We start from the raw sequence: 10,827 nt of genomic DNA on the forward strand, positions 1-10,827 counted from the left end.
TTTCAAAAGGTTATATCATGCATTATCCTGTAGGTGGCGCTTCCGTCCGTATCTCTAAGAAGAAAGAGACCTCAGAACCTAAGATTTCTGTCACGGAAATGGTAATGAGTGGTATTCAAAGGCCTTGTAGTTTACCAGAAAGACTTCACAATACGCTGCTATATCGTGGTAGTAGAATTGTACCACCAAGTCCTATACAAGCAGAAGAGGTGGTTGACTACACCAGAAGGGAGAAACTACCAACTGGTCAAGAGAATCGATACTTTCCACATGCCACTGAAGTTCTCTTTCGTTGTCTAGCAGCTTTTACTGGTAAGAAAACCACCTGGAAAATTGTTTGCCAAGATGGTGTTTGGGTTGGACGACCTCATTTTTGTGGTAAGATTTCAATGATAAAAGTTTGAGATGTTAATCTTTAATAATTTAATAATACTGAGCACAAGCAAATATTGGGTTCCATAAGGCTGGAATGTAAATAATTAGGGTGAAACTTAGTCCAAACCATATATCTAAAGTCTCCTTCGCTGTTTCCTTTCTAGCATCTCAGTGATATTGATCTTTTTTTTCGTTTTTCCACCTTTTGGTATTCGCAGCCAGTTTTTGCTATTCTTTGTGTTTAAGATGCGAACTTTTCTTGAATAGAAAACAGTCTTCACTCTTTTCTATCTGCTCTTTCTTGCAGTTTTGTTTACAGAAGTGTAATCGAATGCGCCTCATCATAAAGAAACGAAATAAGCTCCTTTATGATAAGCCTCTACAGAGATATCAGCTTCCACTGAATTGCTTCTCGAACTGCAGTCACCAAATGTTCGCATCCTGTTTATACTTGCTTGTCCGAGAATCCAAATATTTGATCAAAGTAATTTGCACGTGTTCTTATTGATGCATTCAACACATTGATCTGGCGCAGAGTAACATGTATTTTCCTCACACACATGATTTGAAAGCTTTTTAGATAGAAGTATTGCACCTTATTTCTCAAAGGTTACCTTATTTATTCATTCCAACTTTGAGTATTTCTTTGGAAAATCGATTACTAAGAATTTTCGTTTTATATTCAATCTTTATGTTAATGGTCATTCATTCGATTTTTATTTATTTATTTTTTCTTATTCTTCCTTTTCTTGTTGTAGTGGGCTTTAGACGCATCAGCAACTAAGACCATATTGCTCCTTGTATTCTGTCTGTAAATTTCGTGTGTTTTGAGGCCGATTTTCTGTTTGCTGGATGAAAAACCCGAGTGTCCGGGAGAAAAAATCATGACACCCTCGCCTGAGACCGACTAACTGAGCCACATTGTGAAAAAGGCCCCGTAAAAATTCCTCACGTTACCAACGGGACTCGAACTCAAGTCTTTTCCACCAGGTGTGTGGACGACACCTATGGTGGATTGTTTCCGGGGCATGATGGCATCGTCTACATGCCATCATCACAGATGAAGGTTGTCATCTGTCGCTCCAATCCCTGGTTGGTAGCACAGATGGTAGGATTGCCGACCTCCCCACACCAGGGGGAAAAGACCTGAGTTCGAGTGCCCTCGATGACGTGAGGAATTTTTATGGGCCTTTTTCCCAGCGTGGCTGAGTTAATCGGTCTCAGCGGAAGGTAGCATGGTTGTCATGGGTAAATGATAATCCTACAACAACAACAACAACAATCTATCACTCCAGAATCTTTGGCATTGTATTTCTTGTAGATTGAGCAAGGGCCTGTACTTCTGAATTACTGATAATGAACAAAATTATAAAATTAATACTAAAACTAGTTATTGGGAGCGATGTTTGGACTGGAATTAATAGAAGGAAAATTGTTTTACTACAATTTAAGATATTATTTCCTATTTAATTTGAATTTAGAAAACTTTAACGCAATAAAGAGTGCTAGAAATTCTCAATGTCCTTTCCAACCATTTCCTTTCAGATACGAACAACCAGTCTGCACCAAACGACCAGACAAAGAACAAATCTTGCACTTTCACTCAACCTCATCCTAACGTTGTAGCCTTTCGTGGCGATCGCAAGATTGCTCGAGATAATACGGAATTCCCACCTGGTACCGAACTCGTGTTCCGATGTCGTGATATTGGAAAGTATGAGTTCATTGGCAGTAACAAAATGAGATGTGTGTACGGACAATGGGAAGGCACCAGGCCATCTTGCTTTGGACTATCTCAAGAAAACGATTACGCCTGTAAGTTTGTATATTTTCTCATTTATATATGTAGTGGAGAGTGGATTAAGAAACAAAAAACATACACGAGCAGGAAACCCGACTGAAAACTAAATACGGTGCTGTTGCTGTTGTAATAGGGCATCAGCGACTAAGGACATATTGCTCCTTGTATATTGTTTGTAAATTGCGTGTGTTCTGAGGTTGATTTTTTCTTTTCTGGACGAAAAACCAGAATTTCCTGGAGGAAAAATATGCTACCTCCACCTGAGACCGCCTAACTCAGCCACTTTGTGAAAAAGACCCATAAAAATTACTTGAGGGAAGAATTAATTGAAGAAGCCCCTAATCCCTTATTCCTGGATCCACTCCCTTATTCCTGGATGTCAACAACTGTTGACATCCAGAAAAGAAGCTTTTTATGCACTTCGAAATTTTGCTGTCCAACTATTCAGAAAAAAAGAGAATATCGCTGCAATTGGGGGAACATGAACCAGATACTGAATAATAGCTAAAAAGGGCTTGAAAAGATACAATCTCCAGATGCATCTTCCACCAACAGGTGATTCAGAGCAGTTGTTGAGGAGACCTCTGACGCTTTTAGGGCAGGCTTGTATCGGAGAAATTGGGGCTCCAATGGAGGGTTAGACCACCGCGATGTGCTTATTGGATTGCATTGTGGTTGCTTCCTCGATGGATGGTCTATGATGTTCTGGTGTTATTGCGGTTCCAGGGACTGTACGTGGAAATTTATTGAGGTATTCTCCTTTAATGTTAACTGCTGTTCTGTTGGGACTCTTCAGGATTGAGGAAAAGTTGACTTCTTCGTTGTGACCACAATTCCTGTTTTAGACATATACTTCCTGGATTGAACTTCTACTCATTTTGAAGTTTCATGGTGGGCCTACAAGTGTCAGTTGGAACCTTGGAGATTATCACAACGTCATGTTAGGACTTTATAGTGTAAGATACCTTCATGGTATTGCATTGTGATATGGACATTACATTGAGAACGAATTGGCTCTCTACGAGAGAATCTGAGATAATTATACATCAACATTGTTCAGTGGTACAGCATTGTAAGTAGGTTGTGGAGTTGCCGGGAACGCATAGTACAATAATTGACAAAGAAACAGTAAGGACAATTCTGACAAGTGGTTTTTCGTCGTGACAATGCGCCGTGTAATTCCTCTGTCGCAGTGGGAGAGTTTTTAACGAAAAACAAGATCACAATTGGAGCACCAGCCTTATTCTTCAGATCTAGCGCGGTGCGACTTTTTTCTGTTCCCGAAAATTTTAATTTTCGAGAACAGAAAAATTACTGCAAAGGAAAACGATTTCAGAACTTAGCAGACATTCAGAAGAAACCAATGTAGCAACTAAAGGCGGTATCTTCCGAGGACTTCCGCTGCTATTTTAGATCCTGGAAATCGCGAATGGAGCGCTGCATACGCGGCTGGAGAGTACTTTGAAGGGGATGAACATTGAAATTATTTTATTTAAAATAATAAATGATTTTAAAAATATTTTTCGTTTTTTAGCCGCACCTTGTAGTATACGATCAACATTTTTGTAATGCATTTTACTTATTTACTCCTGGATTTTAATAAATTTGAAAGATAACACCTATTTCACGTTTCTTCCGCGATTAATATAATAATAAAATAGTAATAATTCGTGATTTATATATTTAGTAAACTATTAGATTCTATTCCAATGCACATCTCCTAACTGCCTGCATGTTGAAACCAGATTAAATTTAATTTAAACTGTTAGCAGAGAAAGAGAGAATTCTGATAATAATTGGTGTTTATTCATGGGAACGTTGAATACCTATTTTCAATCATTTGGCACAAATCATATCGATCTCATTTCTGTTTCAGTGGAAAAGGCACCAACTATCCTATTTCGCCATCAGATCGGAGAAATTGCCCAGAGCAATGAAGGAAAACTTATTGTGTATCCAGGAACCGTCCTCCATCTGGAATGTTTGTGGATAAGGAAATATGGAACACCTCATTGGGAAGTGAGCCACGATAACGGAAAATATACAGAAGGTAAAGCCATAATAGACCACTCTTCTTACCATTTCTTGTTTTATTAACATTTTGCAATTGGCATCAACAGATAATTAAATTATGGCAAAAAAGACCCCTTTACTATTGATCTATGCTGTGGGAGTTGGAGGATCTGGGATTTGGTAGCGTGTGCATATATTAAAGCCACTTCTTTCCTATAAAAAAAATTGAAAGATTCGCCTGGAGTGTTGCCATAAAGCTAAGACTGAACTGAAACGGTAGAAAAAGATCATGTGGTCTGACTAGTCTGGATTTACACATTTTTCTACCGATGGTAGGTGAAAATGTGGCGTGTACCATTCTTCCGTTAGGATATTTATCCTGATGGAAGAATACGTTGAAGAATATATTTGACCATTCTTCCATCAGGATAAATATCCTGATGGAAGAACGGTCAAATCTGGAGCTAGACTCCGTCAGACACATAGTGGAATCCATAATGGTTTCTTCATTTTTGGCCAGTGAGTGCAGTGAAGTCATCTACAACTTGAAAAGGCATTCTTTGCTGTTCTGTATACAATGTTCTTTATCGCTACCAAGTCACAGTTCACGTGCTTCTAAACAATTTCTTGTCAAACAGTTTGAAAAGACTGTTATATTAGGTCCACCGAAGAGCTGTCTTTTTTTGTTTTATGAAAACCCCAAACAGAAGAGGTATTAGACCTATAGTACTTAGTATTGTGCATGGGTTGAAGGTTGAGAAAATGAAAGAATGGAACAATAATTGGATGGGAGGGATTTATCACCCTTTTTAGGTTCTATTCCAATGCAAAGGAAAAACACCTTTTGAAATAAAAAAGTGAAAAAAGGCGACACAGAACAGGAGTAAGTTCAGGTACACATGTTTTGAGAACAAGTGGAAAAATACCATCAAGACCTGGAGCTTTCTTAGCATCAAGATTCGTCATCCTTCTGACATGTCTCCTTCTGATATTCTTGTGACAGAGGACCCCCAAGAGGCATTGAAGGAGACGTAATGGGGATGGCGAGACTTAGTTTACCAAGATCATCAATACACGAGTTGGAAGAAAAGTAGGATTCTACCAGGTCAGCTTTAGCTTTTGTTGTGGCAATAGAATCATCTGGTTTGGATAGAGGTGGAAGCAGAGATGGGCAAAATTTGCAGCCAATAGTTTTGGCAAGGGACTAGAATTCTCGGCTACCATTTGTACAAGAAGCAAGTTTTCTACTCTTAGCCTGTTCGAAATCTAGTTTGGACTGATTAATTACTACTTTACAATTGCTGAGATCTTTGGTGTAGGCATAAAATGAACGTGGAGATTTGGAAACAAGCCGGTTAAGATATGCAATATTCTTCTCTTGAATAGCCTTAGAACGTTTATTGGAAAACCAAGGTTTAGAAAAAGGACGAGCTTCTAAGGTGGAGTGTGGAATAAAGGATTCCATTCCTCCAAGAATAATTTCATTGACACGATCTGAGCAAACGTTAACATCAGAAGATTTGAAACAGTAATCCCACCAAGGAAGACAAGAAAAGAAATCTCGCAGATCATCCCATGTGGTCCGAAAAATGACAACTAAAATTTACTGCTTCTATATGTAAAGTTCTATATATAGAGAAGAGAAAAGTGGTTCAAGGTGAAAAATACATGTGTTATGGTTCAACCTGATTTGCAAATTTCCAAGCATTATAAGCAGGCAGCTGTGAAGGCACATGATCTATGATTTACAGGACCTTTGTTAAGGAGAAGGCCTTCATTATCCCTCATTATAAGGGGATGGTTACATCGCATTTGGGATATTTGATTCTAGTGTGGTGACCGCACTTAAAAGAAAGATATAGAATTTCTGGGGAGGGTTCAGAAAAGGGCGAATAGATTGTTGATGAGAAAACATATATGAAAAATGGCCTAGAAGGTGTGGGTGTGGGAAGTTTGAGGACTACATATCTAAGGGAAGATCTCAGTGTGATGTGTATAGCCCCGAAAGGGTTGAGTAAAATGAATGAAGAATGTCTGTTCACCCTCAAATATAAAATCTTAGGGAATAACAGAAGTTTGGATTTCATGAAGTTCACCTATGGGTAGCGGGTTGTTGAACATTGGAATGAGTTGCCTTCCAGTGTGGTGGTGACAGTGAATCTGACTAATTTTAATGTAGAACTCGATGATCATCTTATGAGAATAGAAATTGCATGAATATACAGAAAACGTTTGCTTCCTTACATCATTCTGCCTTGCTAATGCTAAATAGTCTTCTTCTTATCAAAAATTTGTTTGGAGCCTGCCAACGAAATACAGTGTGTAGATAATCATTGAAACTATGGACTCATTACCATCCCCGATATGATGGCTCAAGTCTTTAAATTTAGAGCATAATAGTTTAAAATGCCTTTTTGTACAACTGCTATCTGTTTCTGAATTTGAAGTCATGCCCAGTCTTCCCCAACCTCTAATATCTCTGATATCTGGATTTATTTGGATGAAGAAGGTGTAGTCGATGCTCTCTTACTATCCTTGACGTGAAGAGGTATTTGGAACGAGCCTCAAATAGCATCATGACATGAATTACGAGTTTATTTATCTCAATATACATTGACCATTAGTATGATTGACTATCTAGCTTGCCATCTACCAGTCCATCTATCTACCTTGGCCATCTAGACATGAGTCCTCGTAGTCAAAAAGGTTGAACAACACAGAAATATGGTGTTTATTGTAATATACTCAAAATATTAGATGAAAATGTTGCTTGCAGTCCATTTTTTCTTAACAATTTTAAACTACTTCTTTCGTCTGTTTCTAGTTATGCAGATTGAAAATATCCTTTTATACGGACAGATAATTGAAGCTGTTTCTGTTGATCTAGGTTGGACGAACGAACCAGGTCGAGATTCTCAGTTGGAATACAGGCTGTCTATCTATCACGCACGTGCTGAGGATTCTGGAAGATACACTTGCGTGACCCCAATGAATCACAAGCATTCGGTGGATATAGTTGTAGCAGGTAACCACATTCTTCTGTTATTGCTTTTTTGGTGGATTCATGTCCTAACAATTTATGTGCAAAGTAAGCTTAATATAATTCTACAGTGAAATAAACTTATTCATCGATTCTAGTACTGATTGAGGAAGTATCTATTGTGCCTTTCTTCATTATCCTTATCTCTATATTTTGCTATGTGCTGTGTCATCAAGAAATAAATATTTATCCTTGTCTTTAATAGCTGTTCACTGTCCACCAATTCCAAAACTTCCAGGCCTTAATGTAAGCACGACAAATACAAAGATGAAAATGAAAGTTGTGTTTTCTTGCGAGCACAATCGAAGACTTGTTGGTAGCGAACAAGCATCCTGTTTGCCTTCTGGTGGCTGGTCCTCACCCACACCAACTTGCCAAGGTATGTCATAGTCTAATTGTTTAGAAAATAATTCAGCCAATCATCGAAACCAATTAAATCATTCAACCAACTGAAACTGACCCTTAAGACATTATTCATTGTGTTGCACTTCCCTTAATATACTCACTGGGCAAAGGATTAGAAACCTTTATTCAATATCTAGTAAGGCTATCTTTGGTCCTAATTATAGCTCGCACACAAGGTAACTGCAGAAAGGTAACCATGATGTTTGTGGCCAGTATTAAACACATTTCCTGGTCGATTTCTGATGGTAAACATTGAACATCTTATAGAGTCACGATGCATGTTCACTAAAAAGCCAATAAAACTGATTAATGGAGCAGAAAACGTTAAAGTTCCAACAGGCCACTAAAATCTTGCTGCCCATGCTCAAGGCTTCACTGTAAAAGTAGAGAAGAGCTGCACTCAAACAAAACGAAGTTCCTGATGATAAAGTAACAACACGGGTTACTGATGACGTTTAGCTGTTATGTAAAAACTAAATTCGGACGAGTGTCCATTGACAATCAGCCTGGTTTAGCCTCAAAGTCTATTGATTAAGAGATTAACTGAAGGTACAGTGTCCTGGTGAGTTAATGTAAATAATTCACTTACTAAAATGGATGAAATGCTGTCCCAGGCAACTGAGGACAAGGGAAACTCATAGACTAAAGCTATAACAACTGCCGACTTTCTTGTGCATTACATAGACCTTACATATAAATAGATTTAATAAGCCGAGCAGATTCTTGATCTGTGTGATCTCTGTCATAATATGTGGCTGAGGGTCTTGAATCTTCAAATCCTTTACCCACATATGTATATGGATTTAGTTTAACCGTACAAGCGTGTGACCAGCAACATGCAGCGAGGTTAATGTTTGAGATGCTCTGAAGAGAGCTCTATCAACTGGCGTACCTATGGATGTATTAACCCGGGTGGTCACATGTCTATCAGGATTATGAAAGCACCACGTATACATTAACAGGCCTTTAACAGGCGCACAAGTTGCTGGATGGTGGTCATGGATATGGTAACCCATGCAGACCACACTGCATCCCACAGTTTCGGGTATTGGTAATGGGTTCAAGGACCGAACATCATATTCAGCAACGTCGCATACATTTTCAGTTGAGTGAAATCGGTCGAATTTAAAAACCACAGGAGGGCAGACAACTCACCTGACTATCAGAAAACCCTTCTGGGTTTTCTACCTGCGCAGACTACCAGAAGGTAAACCGCATTCTAATCAAACATGACCATTACCTTGTTCACTCGACAGTCTGTATAGTCCTGTTCGTCCGGATGGCAGTTGGAAACAAGATTCGTCTGATCAAGCATCCCATTTCCAGTCATTAATTCGCAATAATTCCAGACAACAATAAGTTATTAACAAACAATAATTCTATTCTGATCGTTCAGCCATGCCTTTCCTGTCTGAAAATTTAATTTTTTTTGAGAATAGGAGGCATGACAATAATTCCAAACCCTGCATGCTCTGTTGTCCCCAAATTCCAAGTATGATACTTCAATTCCAACCTTTAATCTTCAGAAATGGGCAAAGTTCATCTTCTGTAACAAACACTCTTTTGAATCCCAGAAAAATATCCATCGTATGTAGCACAGTTTGGTATAATCATCATCCTCTAACCCACCGAGTGGAAAAGACCTGAGTTCGAATCCCATCAATGATGCCAGGAATTGTTATGGATCTTTTTCACAACTTGGTTGCGTTAGCCGGTCTCAGGCGAAGGTAGCATGCATTTTTCCCCCCAGAAACTTGTGTTTTTCATCCAGGAGAACGAGACATTGTCTTACATTCATAAAGTAAGCTACTGTTCACTAGATACGGAAGAGCTACACCATCAGTAGAATACCAAATTCAATTGATGGTAACAAGATATGCGGTAATCCAATTACAATTTCTTTGATCCTTTATGTACGATTTTTATAATAAAAACCAAAAAGTGTATTTTAAAGACTTAAAATTTTTGCAATCAAAATTATAATTAAACTGTTTTCGACGAATAAGGTATTTTTCGAATATTTTGGCAGGATATTGTATGTCGATTAGATCTGTTTTTATCTACTTATCTCTGTTCTAAATGATAAAAAAATTCTTTAATGTTATTAGTTCCTTAGAAAGTGTTTAAATGAAAACAATTATAAAAGAATTCATCTGAAAACTCTTTCTTTCCATCTAATATATATTTACTAATTCGTTATTTTCTTCCAGCGGTTCCTACTTGCCCATATCCAGGATCCACAAGGAGTTCTACGATGTCCCTTGTAAAATTCTACTACAACATCCGTGAGACCATCGAATTTCGTTGTAAGGAGGGGTTTAAACTGCAAGGAAGAAAAGTCCTACAGTGTTTAGATGGTGGACGATGGTCCAGCACAGTGCCGACATGCCATCCCATGCGGAAAGGATAAAAATTCAACTTTTTGATGCCTTGTTCGCCTTTAATACGAACTCCTACAAACAACACAGAACGAAATTCACGCTGGAACGCCTTACCATCACAGGACTGTGTCTTGGAGTTAGAACAGAGTTGAACCGACACTTAAAAAAAAAGACAACTTAGGCTTTTTATAGTCACAATTTCATATAAGCTACGATACGTTTATCATTTTTCATTTCCTGGTAGAAAAGCCATCGTGAAGGGCCTGATCATCATGGGCATTCCACTATAATGCCTTATCTTGAAGGACCCATGAACCAATAACCAAGAAGCTCGGTCGATGACTAGGCCATTTGAAAGACGCCTACCACATATCTGGAATACTGAGTTTAGCACAGTTTCAGTGGATAATGTTCTGTCTCTGAAGGGGATGGAAGACGTTTGATAGTGATTTTTATCTCTCCACTTCTGCTAGAACAGTTTTTAAATTAAAAAGCTAATACGAGTCCTGGATTCAAAGTGTTCAACAAACGCCTTCATTTTATATGAGAATAGTGTTATAAATACAATAATCATTTTGTGATATGCATTAAGTATATACTGACTTCTATGGCATAGTTTTTGGCAAGTGTGTCTGTCCCTAATACAAAGTAAATAATCATTTTTCGCTATTTATCGTAAACGGTATATGTTGTGAATAGTGCTGCCATCTATCGGATTAGGTATGAACATTCTGTTTTCGAAACTTTCTCTTACCCCTAATTTTCGTTAAAGTTGCATCTAGAATTTGTTTTTACGTTATGTACACTGAGTG

At 38.2% G+C, this 10,827-nt stretch overlaps 1 protein-coding gene across 1 annotated transcript in view; it reads left to right on the forward strand.

Annotated features, from left to right (window-relative positions):
* The window catches only part of LOC150087861 (sushi, von Willebrand factor type A, EGF and pentraxin domain-containing protein 1-like), a 50,305-nt gene extending 39,764 nt beyond the window's left edge, over positions 1-10,541 (forward strand). Inside the window, exons 12-17 of the mRNA XM_090370475.1 lie at positions 34-378; positions 1,921-2,190; positions 4,053-4,226; positions 7,077-7,214; positions 7,435-7,608; positions 9,845-10,541. Of these exons, the coding sequence (XP_090226601.1) occupies positions 34-378; positions 1,921-2,190; positions 4,053-4,226; positions 7,077-7,214; positions 7,435-7,608; positions 9,845-10,044 (1,301 nt within the window). The 3' untranslated portion in view covers positions 10,045-10,541. The remainder of the gene's footprint in view (positions 1-33; positions 379-1,920; positions 2,191-4,052; positions 4,227-7,076; positions 7,215-7,434; positions 7,609-9,844) is intronic.
* Positions 10,542-10,827: the final 286 nt, after the last annotated feature.

This window comes from Mastigoproctus giganteus, chromosome 3, assembly GCF_048544385.1.
Source record: "Mastigoproctus giganteus isolate SK-2022 chromosome 3, ASM4854438v1, whole genome shotgun sequence".
Classification (NCBI taxonomy): Eukaryota; Metazoa; Arthropoda; class Arachnida; order Uropygi; family Thelyphonidae; genus Mastigoproctus; species Mastigoproctus giganteus.